Here is a 20,695-nt window from a genome sequence, read left to right as displayed (position 1 = left end):
AATAATTATTTTATAAAAATATAGGCTATCTATACAAGATGGCAAGAGTTTGGGAACAAATGGAACAGAACATACAAGAAAAGTTGCGATAAAATATCCAAAATCAAAAGAAAAAACAGAAAGAGCGGCACTGCCCCTATTATTGAGGCGCTTCACAGACTTTAAATCAGAATGCGGTATGCAGACTTTGACGAACAACCCAAGCCGTCGTGACTAGGTGGTGCTCCTCTAAGAAAGAATGTCCATAGGCATATTTAGAGTAAGAGAAAATGAGGGCACTCACCAATCTTCACGATTTCAGTCCTTTATTACAACAGAATCCAGCTAAAACATATGGCCGGGGAAGAGGGAGCCGGAGCTCGTGCGAGCAGGGGAGAGGCAGAGACGACAGCTGTTTCGCTCTGTGCTTAGCGCTTCTACAGAAAGAAAAGAAAAGTTGTCCTAGATTCATCAGTGATTTTGTCCAGAGTTTCATCAGTGTCATTCAAGTTTAACACGAGTTTGGCCTGAGTTTCATCAGTTTTTCTGGGATGGAAAAAAAAAAGGTTTCTGTACCTTCTACTGTCTAGCAGTCCGTGAAAAATGGACAGAACTCAGATGGCATTCAAGCACGGTGTCATTATTTTCACGGACTCATAGACTTACATTGGCGATTTTGATCCGACACTCACATTAATATTGGAGATCTCTCCACAAACTTGGTCCCCAAAAAATGAACAAATCGGACATGTGAACTACGTCATAAATTAACATAGGTACAATTTCCACCTGTGAAAACCAGAGTTTGAACTCGTAGGTGAAAATTGGGTGTCTGAATGGCACTAAAGCTGTGTTTAGCCTAAAAACCTTAAAGTGTTTAATACAGTCCTCGGAGACCTCAGTTTTATGCACATATTTTTCAGGTCAGTTGGAGGCTTTGCAGTATTGTGATTCACAGCAAATTCGATATGTTCTGCCTGGACAACCCCTGTTCCCATTAAATGCTTGATGTTTTACTATACTACAGTATGTTATACCATACTATATTAATAATCATGTACAAACCAATACATCCAGAGGGTTGGGGTTTTTTGCTGCTGGTTGCTATTGATACTACTTTGACAAGAAAAGTTGGAATGCTTGGAAAGGAAGTCAGCTTACCATCCAATCAGTAGAGCACAATAATATAGGTAGAAAGGTGTCCAACACGTTTAGTTACATTTTTGAGATACACAGAATATTTAGTTAGTTTACAGGAAAACTCTGGAGAAAAGAGGAGATTCCTATTGTAATTATCTTAGACTTCCTGAGATGTGTCTGGTATGTGTTTCACAACAAACCAAGGTCCTTATTCTCTTGGGGAAGTCAAAGTGACTGAAACACAAACACTGCAAGTATGCGACTTAAAAAAGCACTCCTCCCATCAAAGTTTTTATCCTCTTAATATATTACAGTCATCATATTATATGGAACTGTGTACTTACAATTGCTCATTTTGCCTTTTTACCCATCTAATTCTTCTATTTTCTCTGCTCTATATAAAATAAGAAGTCTATTTTCCCTGCATTTATCATCCTCCTCAATTCCTGACCCAGCTGCTCTGCTCCCTCCTCATTCTGCCAGGAACTTTTGCAGGGAGTGATGACTCATACAGAAAAAATTGACCTCCTGTTTCTACATAGAGCTTAGAAGGATTCAGCTAATCAGTTTTTAATCACGTGATGTCATAGACCTAATGGAAAAGCAAAGAATATGCTTATATGCTTAGTAGAAAGGCAAAATGAGCAATTGTAAGTACACAATGCTATATAATATGATGAGTGCAATATATTAATAGGATAAACTTTTTGATGGGAGTGCTTCTTTAAGTAAGTGGCACTTTTGGACAATAGAAACTACATAGAGTCCATGTTTTGGGGTACAAAATAGGAACAAGATGGGTTTAATATACAAAATAGAAATTACACCTTGTACTATCTGCTTTAGATCCTGTGGGAATCTCAGCTACGATTTTTTCTTATGGCAATGCAGTCGCCTGTCTAGCTTCTTCCTTCCTGGTCATAATCTAGCCTGGTTTACCTGTCAATCATTTTGACTAAACATTTCTTAGAAATATTCTTACTAGTCACTTCAAGGACCATCAAATTAGCAACTGAAAACCAGTTTAAGAATGATTGCAGTCTATGGTATATACTGTATATGACTAAATTATAATTTCTTGGTCTAGCTTGCAGAGCTGGTATGTGCACCAGCAAGATAGCTGCACTGTCAAATATACAGTAGATCACATTCTTGCAAATTCACAGACCTTGAGACAGCTGGTTCCATCGATATGAAATATCTTTTCAGAAGTGAGTTCTAGCAGGCCCCGGATTCCTCATTATTTCTCCAGTTTGTAGGAGTAATTTGCTCTTTTTCAGTGGTTTTAGTATTTTTGCCTTATTCTCCATACTTTTTGCACCGTTTAAATTGTTTTTATTTTTCTCAACATCTTTGCTTATTCAAATGTTTTAGACAGATTCAAGAAATGTGACTTTCACCAAATGTCAAATATTTTTTGCGCATCTCATTTCAGTCCCTGTCTTGTGCAAGGTTTCTGCCAGACTTTTCTATTTAATATGGGGCATTTTAAATGATTTACGACTTTTGGCACTTTAAAGTCGCAAAAAAATGTTGCAATTAGAAATAAAAGGTCCAATTCATTAATTCTGAATTTTGACATAAAACACTTTAGCAAGTCTCAACCAGCTCTGCCATAAGTGATGAATCTGGGCCATAATTCTAAAAAGATTGAGTGTTGACACAACTGTACCAGCAATCATCATTGAAGTCCTTAAAAATAAAATAGCCTTGTAATGAGGAGATCAAAAACGCAGCATCTTACAGTTCCAACAAAGTGGATGGGATTTATAGAAATCTCCTGCCCATGGTGCTTTTTTTTTCACTCAGCCTAAATTAACCCGCTGTGCGTGCTTGTTTTAAATCTGCAGCATGTCAATTTATCTTGCGGGTACGCTGATTTTCCCCATAGACTTGCATTAGATGTGGAAAATCCACAAGTAAAAAATGCACATGCATTTTTAGTGCCTTTCCACAGCAGAAACATATAAAAAACGCATGTAATCCGCACATAAGTATATCAATAACGTTTTGTCAAAGCCAAATACCAGGAGGTATCATAAACAAAGCCGTTTTTTTAAAGTAGGACACACCAAAAAGAGATAAAAACACAGTATTAAAAACACAAAAATGCATGTTTAAAAAACGGACTCAAACGCAATGAAAAAAATGCAAGTAACCTAGTTAAAATAATAGGTGTAGAAATTCTGCAACATTAAAAACACACCAAAAGCTCATCATAGGAACGTAGCCTCAGTGTCACGTCTCTGTTGCCGGATGTCCCGGAAACAGGGGCTCCTTCCATGTGCCTAATGCTAGGAGCATCCTAGCAACTTCTAACCATGCAGCATGAAGCCAATGCTGGCAGTGAGTGCTAGCTAGGACCCAGATTATATAGAGAGTGGCCAACAGTGAACATCTGAGAGCCTTAATGCAGGAAAGCTTCCAAGAGCTCTCAACTGAGCATATTAACCCCTGCAGTGCTAAAAGAAACCTGCACCATTTAATATAAAAATAAAGTGCTTCTAAACAGTGCAGGAGTAGGAGAAATATGCAGTCTTTTGGCTCCCCTCTGTCACGGTAAAGCCGTGACACTCAGTGTAAAATCCTGGGATCAGAAACTTGTGCCAATCTAGCTGCTGGTTGAACTACAACTTCCAACATTAGACCCCTGGTCTAAGCTGTGGGATCAATATACGAGATCTAGAAAATACTGTATATCTGTAAATAATAGATGTCAAAATGGTGCAGAAATTCTGCAGCTTCAAAGAGTCACCAAAATTTCTATTCCATGGTTATCACATAAATAATATGGATCAGCTCTCTCGGTCAGTTGAAGCTAGTATTTTATTACTCTGTTCAGGATACATGACTTTGCATATAATTGGGTAGTGAATAAGAGTGTTCTAAACACAGGTGAGAAGAAAGCAGCACAGAATGGAGAGAACTGATATAGAGCTGTAAGCATCTAGTTCTGGTTCTCCATTACGAAGTATTACTATCCAAAAGAAAAAAATGCATTAATTAAAATGTAAATAACCCCTTAATATTAGATTGGTGAATGTCCAACAATTGGCATCTCATCTAATCAGTTGGTTGTAGAGGCTATGGATTTACAGTAGCTACAACCTGATTCATTCACGATATTCTAGCAATTTTACATTTACTCAATATCATGAATGGCTGCTATAAAAAATATGGCAGAGGTAATTACAAACCAGACTGTAGCTGAACTAAAAAATGAAGAGGCTGCGGCTGTACCCTAATCAAACAGCTGATCAGAGATGTTGATAGACCCCAGAGATCTAACATTGTACTCTTATTCTAAGAATAACTCATCTTTTTATGGATGATTAACTCTTTTAAAGGGGTTGTACTATGATAAGTGACTGATTAGTGGAGGTCCCACCAGTCGGCCCCCTACCAATCACAAGAACAGGGTTCCTGTAACACTTTTAATTGGAGTTGTGGTCTAACATGCAAGCTGCCTCTCCATTCATGGTCTATGGCATGGGACAGATGGAGATACGGTAGCTTAGTCCTCGGACACAGGACCTCTTTCACCTGTTCGGCGACCATCCAGGTAGTAGAAAGTGCAGCATTTTTCCTGCAATATCAGAAAAATACAATGAAGTTACAGCATTACAGCAGGATCAGTATTGTTATTGGGAGTACTAGAAAAAGGCTTGATGAGCAAATTTGAAATCCCCATGCAATGGTGGATGCTGTCACAGGTAATATTGCAGGAAACAGCAAGCACATTTGCGCTTTTTTGGGGCCCCTGTAAACTTGTATTAGTGGTTACAACAATGACATCATGCTGTGATGTAACACAATCACATAGTGTGATGCTCACAATGCACAATATCACTGCTGAGCCTTGGGGATTTGTAGATAATGTAAAATACCTAAATTATTACCTTCCGTGGGCCCTACCTGCTGATACACAGAAACACACATAGGGTAAATGTATGAATAATTACACCTGTACGACCACCATCACTGGATCACGGTGTGAGGCATAATCTGCATGTAGATGATTTAATTTACATTCACTTTAAGAAATATAAATCTCTTCAGCTCGTGCTGTCAGCGCAGTTTCCCTGGAATAACACTGAAGCTGGCGCTCTGCCTGGAGAGGGCTTTACTGGATCCCCGGTGGTGACTATAACATATAGAAGTCTTGTGATCTTATACAATTACAACAGCTTTAGGGCTCCTTTTTAAGGATTTTTTTTTGGTTCTCCCATAAATCAAATCTAATTTGTAGCCTTCAAATGCTGAAATGAAAAAAAAAAAAGGTTTCACAAAATTGAAATGATATATGTTTGGTTCATATACTCACCAAGAGTTATTTGGGGGACTTTTCCTAAACTATATGGCTTGGATAACCAAGTCCATCACAGCGCTGTACAATCTCAGGGTATAGCACAGCCTCCAAGTTTTCATACAGATATGGATAAAAAATTAATTGTCCAATGTTCCTACAGATGCTGTATGTATAGGGAAGTATTCTACTCTAAAAGGCTATTGGCTGGGGACACTTTTGGGGAACGTGTGCAGCCCTTTTAAGAAAGGGGAAGTGTGCGTGCGCGTGCCCTAAGCACAGTACATCAAGGCCGGGCTGAACTGCGTTGACCTCAGGACCATGGGAAAATGCCAGTGATGATGTCACCGCTGGTGAATGATGCTGCACTCTCAGCAGCTCATTCACCAGTGGTTCTCAGCCTTGACGGTCGTATCTTGGCACCGTCCAGGTTGAAAACTATTTAGCCCCCAGACATTAATTACTGCGTGGGACACAACGATGGGCAGGTATGGTATATTGTTGTTTTTCTATTTTACTTTTATTACAGGAGATCGAGGGCTTCGGTGGAATTAGGCGAGGTCATAAGTATGGTTTAATTGAGCTTAATAAAGGAGTCTGTGTAATTTTTTCAACTAAAGGATTTTATTCTGGCTGTGTCTTTATTTAACATATAACTATAGGATTAGTAATGGAGAGGTGTCTTACAGACACCTCTCCATTACTAATCCGTGGGCTTGATGTCACCTGACAATACAAAGGTCAACCTCACAAATCTGAACCCCACTTGCCTCCACTACAGGGCAAGTGCCGGGCAAAGCACCAGAATAGATGTGCCTTTTCTGGGCAGCTGTGGGCTGCTGTTTTTAGGCTGGGGGCGCTATATCAATGGCCCCTTACCAGCCTGAGAATACCAGCCCCCAGCTGTGAGCTTTAACAAGGATGGTTGTAAAAAATGGGGGGAACCCCACGCCGTTTTTTTAAAATTATTTATTAAATTATTTAAAAAAACAGCGTGGGGACCCCTCTATTCTTGATAACCAACCTTGCTGAAGCTGACAGCTGAGGGTTGCAGCCCCCTGCTGTGAGTTTTGCGTGGTTGGTTGAAGAAAATAGGGGAGAACCCACGTCAGGTTTTTCATTCATTTCGTTATATCACAGGCAGCGGCTGAGGAACACCCCAATCATCTGCTCCTGCTGTCATTGTTATTAGTGGCAGCAAGTGTCGGATGATGGGAGTAAGGCTGGCGTCACACTAGCGAGTTTTACGGACGTATGAGAGGCGCTGAAAATACGGATTGCATACGGTACAATGAATCTCTTTGGCCCAGCTCCTATCAGCCATATTTTACTGATTGATCCGTATTATACGGTCTTGTACGGCCGTAGAAAATCGCAGCATGCTGCGTTTGTCACCGTATTGCACAAAAAAAAAATCGCCAATGAAAGTCTATGGGGGCGAGAAAAAATCGGATTACACACGGACCAGCAGTGTGACTTGCGAGAAATACACAGCAGTGTTCTATAGAAAAGCCGGTAATTCAATTGCCGGCTTTTTCTTTCTCCTTCACAAACCCAACATGATGTGAGACATGGTTTACATACAGTAATCCATCTCATATCCCTTTTTTTTTTTGCATATTCCACACTACTAATGTTAGTAGTGTGTATGTGGGATGTGACAGAACGACCGAAGGTATGGGATATTGGTGATTTTTCATTTTTCCTTTATTTTCAGAACGAGGGTCTTCAGGTGGATTAAGAGTATAATAAAATATTGCAACACCCTGTGTCTTTATTTCATTAAAATACTTTTTAATAATGTGTGTGTGTTTTATTAACCATTTTGTACTATTGGATTAATAATGGATAGGTGTCATAATTGACGCCTCTCCATTATTAACCTAGCTTAATGTCACCTTACAATAGCAAGGTGACATTAACCCTTCATTACCCCATATCCCACCGATACACCGGAGTGGGAAGAGAGTGGCCAAGTGCCAGAATAGGCGCATCTTTACAGATGTGCCTTTTCTGGGGTGGCTGGGGGCAGATGTTTTTAGCCAGGGGGGCCAATAACCATGGACCCTCTCTAGGCTATTAATATCTGCCCTCAGTCACTGGCTTTACCACTCTGGCAGAGAAAATTATGCGGGAGCCCATGCCAATTTTTTCCACGATTTAACCCTTTATTTTACCAGCTAGAGCGCCCAAATTTTGCACATACACACTACTAACATTAGTAGTGTGGAATATGCAAAAAAAAAAAGGGATATGAGATGGTTTACTGTATGTAAACCATGTCTCATATCATGTCGGGTTTGTGAAGGAGAAAGAAAAAGCCGGCAATTGAATTACCGGCTTTTCTGCTATCTCTATATATATATACTGTATATATGTTTTAACGAACATTTGAGCACATAAATCCATTAGATGTCGGTTTTGCAAGCCTGCGAGAAAATCTCGCAGTACGGATGCCATATGGATTACATACGGAGGATGACATGCGCAAAATACGCTGCCACACCCTGCCTACGGATGACATACGGATCACTATTTTGGGAACATTTCTGCGTATTGCGGCCGTAAAAAAACAGACCGTATTTTCATACGCTGAGTGTGACGCCGGCCTAAGAGTCCCAAAAGCCCCCACCTGCTGTTTTTGTTCTGACTTTAATATAACTCATCATTCTCCTCTGCTCACGCCGATCGCCGGCAGAGCAGGGGAGAATGATGAGAGTGTCTTCAGAACACGCTGCCAAGGATCAGCGCTTACTGTAGTGCTTCTTCCCCGGCGACCGTCTGTGTGATAACTGCGGTGGCACATGGTTGCCGCACGTATTACACACATGGACACGGATATCTCCGGTACCCGTTTTTCCAGTGCTGGAAATAAACGGATGTGTGAAACAGGCCTTAGTGAGTATACAGACAAAACAGCAGGGAATTGTTCATAAAGCCAGATTCACACACAAACAGCACCAGGATTAGAGTTAATTTAGACGTCCATGTTTCACATGCATAGTCAGTGATTTTTATGAATAGAAAATGTATCCATTATATTCTATGGGCATTATTATTGGATTAATAATGGATAGGTGTCATAATTGACGCCTCTCCATTATTAATCTGGCTTAATGTCACCTTACAATTGCAAGGTGACATTAACCCTTCAATACCCCATATCCCACCGCTACACGGGAATGGGAAGAGAGTGGCCAAGTGCCAGAATAGGCGCATCTTACAGATGTGCCTCTTCTGGGGTGGCTGGGGGCAGATGTTTGTAGCCGGGGGGCCAATAACCATGGACCCTCTCTAGGCTATTAATATCTGTCCTCAGTCACTGGCTTTACCATTTTGGTGGACAAAATTGCGCGGGAGCCCACGCCAATTTTTTCCACGATTTAACCCTTTATTTTACAAGCTACAGTGCCCAAATTTTGCACATACACACTACTAACATTAGTAGTGTGGAATATGCAAAAAAAAAAGGGATATGAGATGGTTTACTGTATGTAACCATGTCTCATATCATGTCGGGTTTGGGAAGGAGAAATGAAAAGCCGGCAATTGAATTACCGGCTTTTCACATATCTCACGCTGAATTAAATATAAATACAGAATATATATATATATATATATATATATATATATATATATATATATATATATATATACAGTATGTGTCTCAATGACATATATATATATATATATATATATATATATATATATATATACTGTATATATGTTTTAACGAACATTTGAGCACATAAATCCATTAGATGTCGGTTTTGCAAGCCTGCGAGAAAATATCGCAGTACGGATGCCATACGGATTACATACGGAGGATGCCATGTGCAAAATACGCTGACACACCCTGCCTACGGATGACATACGGATCACTATTTTGGGGACTTTTCTGCGTATTACGGCCGTAAAAAACGGACCCTATTTACATACGCTGAGTGTGACGCCGGCCTTCAGGTGATTTCTCAGTTCACCCTCCAGCGATTGCAATTTCATCCTCCTCTATAAGGCTATGTTCACATGTTGAGTTTTTGCAGCTTTATTAATGCAAATTTTTATGCTAGGTTTTACAGTACCAGCAAAGTCTATGAGATTTCAGAAATCTCATGCATACAAATTGCTTTTTTTTTCCTGATTGATTTGGAAAACTACTACAATTTTGCAAACTGCATCATGTCACTTCTTCCAGCATTTTTTCTGTTTATTTGCAGCATTTTTCACACACAGGAAACAATGGGTAAGTGGAAAATTGCAGCAAAAAAATGCCGGTCTCAGTTTTTGTTGTGTTTTTGGTGCAAAGACCTAAGGAAGTGAAATCATGCTTTTTCTTGAGTCACTAAACTTCATCAACATGGACAAGTGACAACAAAAACGCAGCAATAAAAACACAGCAAAAACTCAGTAAAACCTGTTTATTGTAAGCAGCTTCTTTAGGGTATGTGCACACGTTACGGAAAGGTGTGCGGATTTTTCCGCACTGATTTTGGTAAATCCACAGGAAATCCGCATTGCGGATTTACTGCGGAATTACAGAGGATTTACCGCGGTTTTTGTGCGGATTCCACCTGTGGTTTTACACCTGCAGATTCCTATTATGGAGCAGGTGTAAACCGCTGCGGAATCCGCACACAGAATTGACATACTGCGGAATAAACAATGCAGCATTTCCGAGCGTTTTTTTCTGCAGCATGTGCACTGCGGATTTTGGTTTTCATAGGTTTACATGGTACTGTACAACACATGGAAAACTGCTGCGAATTCGCAGCCGCCAATCCACTGCGGATCCGCAGCAAAATCCGCAACGTGTGCACATAGCCTTACGGCCAAGAGAGCAGGTTTTGCCTCTGGGAAATAACACAGCAAAGCTGCAACGTGTGAACATAGCCTAAGGGTTTTACCCTATGTGTGCGCTCTCTTCTCTTTACAGCACCTGTTTTCCTCAGAATAAGATACGCTCTGAGTCGCACAGACCTCATTCTTAGGCCGGGGTCACACTTGTGAGTGCAATGCGAGAAACTCGCCTCAATATCCGGCACTGCTGACAGCACTCGGGACCAGAGCGTGCGGCTGCATGTATTTCTATGTAGCTGAACACTCTGGTCCCGAGTGGCGGTGGCAGTGCCGAATATTGATGCGAGAGACTCGTGCTGAACTCGCAAGTGTGACCCCGGCCTTAGAGGTAATATCATCCTGCTGTGACTGAGATAAGTGATGTGCCATATATTCCATCACGCCCCCTGTTTCTTTTTGTCAAGGCAAAGAAGGTTGATTGTGGCTAGTCGTGCAGGTATATTGGCGCAGTTTTTGTCCTCGCTCACAGCACTGAGAGCAGCGGCGGTAGGCACATCCCAGTAATGACAGTCGCCACTGCTCTCATTGCTATCAGCGGGGACTGTAATTGCTATGGGCACATCTGTATAGCTGAAAGCCAGTGGCTCCTGGAAAGAAATAAAGCTTATTTTCTCCCGTTTGCCGCACTGTCAGTAAAGCAGCGTTTCATAACGCTATTAACATGTATTTTAAACCATATCTGCAAATTAAGAGTTATTGGGCCTAACAGGTTTCCTTTAATAATTTTTTCAACCCTTGACAAAAATGGCATAATAATAAATGCTAGGTAAGTAGGTACACATGCAGTAAGCAGAACATGGAAGCCACTTGAAGAACAGCTCTGATGTCTAAAGGTTGTCAAATAGGACAAGTAAGGCTACTTTCATATATCATGTTTTTGCCGTCAGGCAGGATTCGTCAAATTTGTAAAAAAAATTGATCCGTTGCAAATTGTGAAAAAATGATTAAACGGATCAGTGTCTTTTGTTTTTTTTTAATGAACCCGGGGATAGCGTTTGGACTTCCGGTCCTGGGGGGGGGGGGGGGAGAGAGAGTGAGAGAACATCAGGTGCAATTCGGCGCTAATACACCTCTATGAGAAAAAAACGGATCCGGCGGGGAAAAAAAAAACTGATCCATTTTTTTATTTTTTTTTAAACTTGCCGGATTGTGCCTGATGGCAAAAACCTGATGTGTGAAAGTAGCCTAAAACAGGAGTCAAAAAGTAGCTATGCACAGGTAGCGTATGTGCTAAATTTCCTGAAACTCACTGTTCGACATGAATTCAAACACTTTAGGATTCGATTCTCAATTGGTAATAAAAAAAACCCTTGCCTAGCAGCATTTTCTCCAATGAAGCATCGGTGAGCAGGCTAATGATGTTTAGTGTGGTAGCCCTAGGCTCCTAGGTTGCCCATAATGGCCTGCAGCTGTGATTGATTTAGCTTGCACATTGGTGTACCTTGCACCAAAATATCAGTGGTTCCTAATGGAGCACAGTTGAGCTAAGGATTAGCAGTTATGTGGCAGATTTGGTTTCCATCTTCACATTTAACTAGGGAAGTGAAATATACATATCATATGGAAATTACTCTCCCACTCCTTCACCTTTCCACTACTAGGATCCATGCTAATTTATTCACCACAAATTACATTTTTGGGAAAAAATTGTTGAAGTTGGTGAATTTGGAATTTAAAAGACCGTTTCAGTATCTGCACTTGTCTTTGTCAAGAGGCGAACTGCTGTGTTTTTCAAGAGGAAGATGCAGCATGAAATGTCTTGAGCTCCTTTTTGATCACCAGCAGGAGGTTTTTCCAGCATTTTTTTCATGTCTTTATTACTGGCAGGTTTTTGGGTTTTCTTACCTCCATTTAACACTGAAGAAATCGTTAGCTGTTTTAACAAATAAATTTCAACAAAATGTAATCTTATCCAAAATGATCGCACAAGAAATGCAAAAACTCAGGTTGAGACTTTCAAGCAGACCATCTGACATTCATCTGAGTTTTGTTTACTATTTTTTCTATATTATTGTGCGGTTTTGCTTCTGCTGTTTAGTGCATGAATAATTAAGGAAAAAGAATGTGTAATTGTAATGCAAATGCAGCAGGACCGATACCAGCTACACCCCATATCACTGATCAATCACATTGTGTCTGGCCCTGCTGCTGACACCTCTCCTCTCTCTCCCCAACTATCAATTGAATCTGTGTAATATTCCCATGCTACTACTCATCTTCTTCACTGCTGCAGTTTTCAGCACATTATTGTCTACAGTATTTGTTCAATGTTCCATGCTTTGTCTTCCCACGTCTATTGATGCGCTGTGAACTCTGCTTTTCTCTCACTATCCTAAATCACCCTAAAATGGCTTAGTTGTGTGGTTGTCCTGAGGAAGGAGTCAGATTTGACTCTGAAACATTTTGACAAATAAACCACCTTCAATTAACTAGCTTTACCCTCCGTTCTGGAATCAGCAGCGCCTTTCAAGTCCACTCGCTATGGCTTTCTCTATTGCTTACCTGTTTACTCTGATGCAGCTTTAGCCACAGATTTCACTGATTTCTTTGCAATTAATTAAATCTGCTTTGAAAATTGCTGCAACAAATAAGAAGAGGCATGTTTCCACGGGGCATATTCCTTCAGTATTTGCTGCGGACTGGACGCTGTGTACAGCATAGTGGAGGGGATTTTATGAAATCCCATCTCCACTATGCGTGCAGAGACATGCGGCACATCTTTCCAGACTGCAGCATGTCTATTCATCTTGCGGAGACGCTCAGTCTCCGCAAGATAAATAACACAGTCTATGTATACAGCGTCGGACTGGGGTGTCTGGGGCCCACCAGAGGAATGGACTCTAGGGGCCCACCCTACAGCTATATGCAAATATCTGTCATTATAGTGGAGCATCGGCTGTAAAACACCGGCGGCTGCTGCACATCTACCGTGTGCCCCAATAACTGGGATGTATAATTATGGTAGTTTACATTAATGGGGTTCTTGGTTAAAACAAGTTATCACTGATCCATGGGCTCCACAGGATAGGTGATCGCTTAAATCCGACCATTAGAAATTGCACCGATCAGAAGAATGGGGAAGTTTTATCCCTGACAGGACACTTTTATCACTATTTTAAAATGCAGCGGCAGGTGGGATTTCTGACCGCAGCTCCATTCATTCTCTTTGGGGCTTCCAGAAAAAAACAAGTGCAGCCACTAAGGGAATGAATGGATCAGTGATCTAGTCGGACATGCCACTCCAGTCTAATGGGGATAAAAAGTTCCACATTTTGCGGAGTGGGTCCAAGCAGTCAGACCCCCACCAATCAATACGTTATCACTTATCCTGTGGAGAGGTGATTACTTTTTTCCACAGGAAACCCCCTGTAAGTGTATCTCCGCCGCTGTGTACAAAGCATTACAACTCTAATGGAAATAAAGAATCTTCTTCTAATTAATATCAGAGAGAACAAATGACCGCCATACACAACACAATCCACTATACCAAGACCAATATTACCACATACAGGAAGAAATACCACCACACCATGACCAGACCACATAGTGACCGAATAATACTACATACAAGGGACAAATACCACCGCACCATGTCAAGACCACATATTATCACCACTTGGTGACCAAATAGCACATACAAGGGACAAATACCACAACACCATTTCCAGACCACATATTACCACCACTTGGTGACCAAATAGCACATACAAGGGACAAATACCACAACACCATTTCCAGACCACATATTACCACCACATAGTGACTGAATACTACAATACTGATCAGAAATAAAAAACAAACAAACAAAACACAATACTATCATCATAAGGCTGCCGTCACACTAGCAGTATTTGGTCAGTATTTTACATCAGTATTTGTAAGCCAAAACCAGGAGTGGAACAATCAGAGGCAAAGTATAATAGAAACATATGCACCACTTCTGTATTTATCACCCATTCCTGGTTTTGGCTACAAATACTGATGTAAATTACAGACCAAATACTGAATGTGTGACGGCAGCCTAAGTGACATTATACACAGGAGATCTGTACTTAGTATGCAGTGTCTGTGTAGAGGTAATACAGAGATCACTGGTGACATTATACACAGGAGCTCTGTATATAATGTATAGGTAATACAGTGATCACTGGTGACATTGTACACAGGACCTCTGTATATAGTATACAGTGTATAGTATCAGTGTATAGGTAACACTGACTCACCAGTGACGTCTCTAGGTGAAGTCCTTCATCTTTCATCCAGCACAGACCGCCGTCACTTCATCCAGCCAGGACTCGTTTCTGCAGGAAATAACACAGTTATCTCGAGCTCCGCTTGCAGAACACATTACTTAATTTTTCACAACTTCTACATTACACCACATGAAGAAAAAAAGGCGATATAGTGTCACTCTGCACACTAACAGGACCGCCCCCCCATTTAAAACAGTGTCCTCAAAAAATAAAATAAATACATCACTGCAGTAATAATATCCCTTAATTAGCCCCTATGGTAATAATATTCCCCACCCTGGCCCCGTTTATCTCATTCCTGGCTCCAGCCATATGTTCTCGCATCCTGCCCTCATGAGTATCCATTCTACCCCATATGATCTCCCCATCCTGCCCCATTCTGTCTCCTTCGTATCCATCCTGCCCCATGATCCAATCCTGCCCCATGTCTTTCATTCTGCCCCGTGTCTACATTCTACCCATGCCTCCAGTCCTGCCCCCAGACAGTGTGTCCAGCAATCTTCCCCAGTATGTCAAGCATATTGCCCCAGTGTGTCCCGCATTTCCCCCAGTGTGTCCAGAAATCTGCCCCAGTGTGTCCAGCATATTACCCCAGAGTGTCCAGCATTGCCCCCAGACAGTGTGTCCAGCAATCTGCCCCAGTGTGTCCAGCATATTACCCCCAGTGTGTCCAGCAATCTGCCCCAGTATGTCCAGCACTGCCCCCAGTGTGTCCAGCAATCTGCCCCAGTGTCCAGCATTGCCCCCAGACAGTGTGTCCAGCAATCTTCCCCAGTATGTCAAGCATATTACCCCCAGGTTGTCCAGCAATCTGCCCCAGTGTCCACCATTGCCCCCAGTGTGTACAGCAATCTGCCCCAGTGTCCAGCATTGCCCCCAGTGTGTCCAGCAATCTGCCCCAGTGTCCAGCATTGCCCCAGTGTCCAGCACTGCCCCCAGTGTGACCAGCAATCTGCCCCAGTGTCCAGCAATCTGCCCCAGTGTCCAGCATTGCCCCAGTGTACAGCACTGCCCCCAGTGTGACCAGCAATCTGCCCCAGTGTCCAGCAATCTGCCCCAGTGTCCAGCAATCTGCCCCAGTGTACAGCACTGCCCCCAGTGTGACCAGCAATCTGCCCCAGTGTCCAGCATTGCCCCCAGTGTGTCCAGCAATCTGCCCCAGTGTCCACCATTGCCCCCAGTGTGTCCAGCAATCTGCCCCAGTGTCCAGCATTGCCCCCAGTGTGTCCAGCAATCTGCCCCAGTGTCCAGCATTGCCCCAGTGTCCAGCACTGCCCCCAGTGTGACCAGCAATCATCCCCAGTGTCCAGCAATCTGCCCCAGTGTCCAGCAGTGCCCCAGTGTACAGCACTGCCCCAGTGTACAGCACTGCCCCCAGTGTGACCAGCAATCTGCCCCATTGTCCAGCATTGCCCCCAGTGTGTCCAGCAATCTGCCCCAGTGTCCAGCATTGCCCTAGTGTCCAGCACTGCCCCCAGTGTGACCAGCAATCTGCCCCAGTGTCCAGCAATCTGCCCCAGTGTCCAGCATTGCCCCAGTGTACAGCACTGCCCCCAGTGTGACCAGCAATCTGCCCCAGTGTCCAGCAATCTGCCCCAGTGTCCAGCATTGCCCCAGTGTACAGCACTGCCCCCAGTGTGACCAGCAATCTGCCCCAGTGTCCAGCATTGCCCCCAGTGTCCAGCAATCTATCTGCCCCATTGTCCAGCAATCTGCCCCAGTGTCCAGCATTGCCCCCAGTGTGTCCAGCAATCTGCCCCAGTGTCCAGCATTGCCCCAGTGTCCAGCACTGCCCCCAGTGTGACCAGCAATCTGCCCCAGTGTCCAGCATTGCCCCAGTGTCCAGCACTGCCCCCAGTGTGACCAGCAATCTGCCCCAGTGTCCAGCATTGCCCCAGTGTACAGCACTGCCCCCAGTGTGACCAGCAATCTGCCCCAGTGTCCAGCATTGCCCCCAGTGTGTCCAGCATTGCCCTCAGTGTGTCCAGCAATCTATCTGCCCCATTGTCCAGCAATCTGCCCCAGTGTCCAGCATTGCCCCAGTGTACAGCACTGCCCCCAGTGTACAGCACTGCCCCCAGTGTGACCAGCAATCTGCCCCAGTGTCCAGCAATCTGCGCCAGTGTCCAGCATTGCCCCCAGTGTGACCAGCAATCTGCCCCAGTGTCCAGCATTGCCCCAGTGTACAGCACTGCCCCCAGTGTGACCAGCAATCTTCCCCAGTGTCCAGCATTGCCCCAGTGTCCAGCACTGCCCCCAGTGTGACCAGCAATCTGCCCCAGTGTCCAGCATTGCCCCAGTGTACAGCACTGCCCCCAGTGTGACCAGCAATCTGCCCCAGTGTCCAGCATTGCCCCCAGTGTGTCCAGCATTGCCCTCAGTGTGTCCAGCAATCTATCTGCCCCATTGTCCAGCAATCTGCCCCAGTGTCCAGCATTGCCCCAGTGTACAGCACTGCCCCCAGTGTACAGCACTGTCCCCAGTGTACAGCACTGCCCCCAGTGTGACCAGCAATCTGCCCCAGTGTCCAGCAATCTGCGCCAGTGTCCAGCATTGCCCCCAGTGTGACCAGCAATCTGCCCCAGTGTCCAGCATTGCCCCAGTGTACAGCACTGCCCCCAGTGTGACCAGCAATCTTCCCCAGACTTACCCCCACTCCCCCCCGCCGCCGCCGCCGCTGCACCCGCACCGCGCGCCGGCTTACTCCTTCAGCCCCCAGTACCCCCGTCCTCATACTCACCTGTCCCACACACTGCACTGCCGTGCCGACATCCCTCGCGCTCTGTCCCGACTCCCGGCGGCGGCGCAGCATCGCATCTGCTTCCTGCTTGTGCGGTCATGTGATACTGTCATTAAGGTCATGAATATGCGCATATTCATGGCCTTAATGAGCGGTACCACGTGACCGCACAAGCAGGACGAGCTGCAGTGCAGACGCCGAGACCATCGCTGGAGCAGGGTCCTGGTGAGTATAGTCTTCAAGGGGGGGCTTCGGGGGGGGCCCTGGAGGAGTGGGGGCCCTGGAGCAGTGGGGTCCCTGCCAGCAGGTGTCTGTGCCTGGGCCCACCGGAGGATCCTCCGGTTCTCCGGTGGGCCAGTCCGAGCCTGTATGTATACGATGTGGTGATTCCACCTGTGTTCAATGAACACAGGTGGAATCACTGTGCGTACAAAAGGGGGCATCGCTTTTTGGGAGGAGCAGAGTAACCGCTGCGTCCAAAGCATTGGGATTTTGGACTGTGGACAGGTACCCTATGGATTCTAGATTTGAAAATCTGCAGCCTGCCTATAATCTATGGCATATTTTGGTGTTCATGTGGAATTTATTACAACCTCATTTCTACATAGCTGCATTATGGCTAGGTACAAGTTTTATAACATGTCATCTTTTTGATGTTAAGGTGTACAGCATAATATACACCAGACACACTTTCTGCCATTTTATAGAATCTGCCTAGAACAACAGTTAGGTCCTGGGATATTTGGACAGTGACCGACTCTTCGTGATTTGGGCTCTGTAGGCCACTATTTTTTATTAAAAATGAATCAACCAAGATGTAATTAAAGTGTAGATATTCAGGTTTAATTAAAGGGGTTGAACAAAAATATCCTGTGAAATGCTTAGGAATTGAAACCATTTTTCTACAAAGCCTCCTCATTTCAGAGGCTCAAAAGTAATTGGGCAAATTACCTTTACCATAAATAAAATATTCATTTTTAATACTCTGTAGAGAATCCTTTGCAGACAATGACTGACTGAAGTGTGGAAAACACGGACATCACCAGACGTTGGGTTTCCCCCCTTGTGATGCTTTGTAGGCCTTTACTGCAGCTGAGTTCAGTTTTGTCTTAAGCATGTGAAATGCATGTTCGATGGGGTTGAAATTTGGTGACTGACTGCATTTGGTTGAATCTGACCTGACAGTATAGCCTTGTCCACTTTAAAATTCATCCGGCTGCTTCCGTCTTCAGTTACATCATCAATAAACACTAGTGACCCAGTGCTGATGGAAGCCATACATGCCCATGCCATCACATCACACACATCACTCCACCATGTTTTACTGAGGATATGATGTGCTTTGCATCATGAGCCTTTCCAAGCCTTCTCCATACTTCCTCCTTCCCATCATTCTGGTACAGGTTGATCTTCGCTTCCTCTGGCCATGGAATGCTTTTCCAGAACTGGGCTGGCTTCTTTAGATTTTTTTTTTGTCAAAGTCTAATCTGGCCTTTCTGTTTTTAAGGCTGATTAATGGGTTGCACTTTGAAGAAAACCTCTTTATTTGCTCTCATGAAGTTTCCTTCTCTTTATGGTAGACTTAGATATTGAAACACCTACTTCCTAGAGAGTGTTCTTCACTTGGATGGATGTTGTGAAGCATTTTTTTCTTCAGCATTGAAAGGATTCTGTGATCATCCAGCACTGTTCTCTCCCGTGGACGTATAGGCTTTTGATAGTTTCCAAGCTCACCTGTGCGCTCTTTGTTGTGCAAATCTTCAAAACTGCTGATTTGGCAACGCCTAACATTTCTGCTATCTCTCTGATGGATTTCTTCTTTTTTTTTTTCAGCCTACCGAGGGTCTGTTTCTCTTCCATAGAGAGCTCATTTGAACGCATGTTGTGGGTTCACAGCAACAGCTTCAAAATGCAAATGCTCACCTGGAATCAGCTTCAGAACTTTTACCTGCTTCATTGATGATGGATTAATGAAGTAATAGCAGCACATTAAAGAGCTTTTCAGATAATTGTCCAATTACTTTTGGTCCCTTGAAAAATAGGTTGCATATTTAAGAGCTGTAATTCCTAAACCCTTACTCAAATCAGGATGTCAATACCCTCAAAGTAAGATGTGGCCACACAGCCTTCGATTCTCTCATGCCAGAGAATCGGACCAATTTTTTTAAATGACACTCAGCTCAAAGTCTGTCAGAGTTTGATCCGACTGTCAGTGCATTGTGCTCTAATTCTCTCTCATGAGAGAATCACAGCACAGGTGCAGAGGAGATGGAGAAAGTGATTTCTCCATTGCCGGTGTCTGCGGTCATCGGACTGCACTCAGATGACATTAAAGTGCAGTCTGGTGTGTCACATGCACCCATAGACTTGTATGGGGGCATGCGATCCAATGCACTCGCTGCATGCTGTGATTGTTTTCTCATGCTGAAAGGGCATGAGAAAATAATCGTTAATTTGCACTACCCCATAGCCTAACACTGGGCCGATAAAATATCAGATAACTCTCGGCAGTGTTATACGACAGTGTGAGCAAGCCCTAAAGCTGAGAGTCTGCACCTTTAGCCCATATTGTTTATATAACTGTATGATTATTATGTTTTGGTAATCAGCTAAAATGCCGAAACTTGGGTCATTACCCAAATATTTACTAATGTATTATTAAGTGCTGTTAAAAATGGTACTTATATTAGTTAAAGTCAAGAAACACTTGGATCAGTTTTTACATTTTTTTTTTCCTATATGATGATGAAAGTCATATTGCAACAAAACAAACATTTTTTACGTCAATTGTTCAATTATTAATTCTTAATCAATTGCAGAGGAAAAAGTCTGACCATGTCAGCGCCAGCTTTGTATATGTTGCCTTATGCGATAGACTTTGAACTTTTACTGTACGGATGACTTTTTGCTTGATGAATGACCATTTTCTTTTTAACCGTTCATCAATAAAGAACAATGTTCAGGCTGTAAAGTTCGGCCTCTCTCAGGTGTGATCATTCTTTAGAGATGTAGAGGAGGTAGGAAGGAGGAGTCCGAGGCTGTGCCAGGTAACAAGCTGTGCTGTGTTATTGGTGACGGAGGACTCTGGGCTGAGCCTGACAGCAGTCACTGGTATGAAACTGAGAGGTTATTGTGCAGGGCTGTGTATGAAGGAGAAATAGTGCCCAGAACAGAGGGAATCAATGGCCCCACTACTGACACTGAAACTGGCACAGATGTACAGACTGCTCTTCTTACTGGTCCTGCCTGCCACACAGGCTGCTTCTGAAGGTAAGGCTTAGTTATCACCATTGATCTAGACTTATTTATGACTTTAAAAGAATGGAGCTGTATACCTGTTTTTTATTTTTATTTTTTTAAGTTTTCTTGGCAATTTTTTTTTGCTAATGTTAGAACACAGCACTGTTATGTATGTAGAAC

At 43.3% G+C, this 20,695-nt stretch overlaps 1 protein-coding gene across 1 annotated transcript in view; it reads left to right on the top strand.

Moving 5' to 3' along the window:
- The first annotated feature begins 20,307 nt into the window (after positions 1–20,307).
- CA12 (carbonic anhydrase 12) overlaps positions 20,308–20,695 on the top strand; it is a 38,040-nt gene continuing 37,652 nt past the window's right edge. The window contains exon 1 of the mRNA XM_077264193.1: positions 20,308–20,545. Within this exon, the coding sequence (XP_077120308.1) occupies positions 20,458–20,545 (88 nt within the window). The 5' untranslated portion in view covers positions 20,308–20,457. The remainder of the gene's footprint in view (positions 20,546–20,695) is intronic.

This window comes from Ranitomeya variabilis, chromosome 5, assembly GCF_051348905.1.
Source record: "Ranitomeya variabilis isolate aRanVar5 chromosome 5, aRanVar5.hap1, whole genome shotgun sequence".
In the NCBI taxonomy this organism is placed as follows: Eukaryota; Metazoa; Chordata; class Amphibia; order Anura; family Dendrobatidae; genus Ranitomeya; species Ranitomeya variabilis.
The sequence above is the reverse complement of the archived record's forward strand: the minus strand, read 5'-3'. Positions and strand labels throughout refer to the sequence as shown.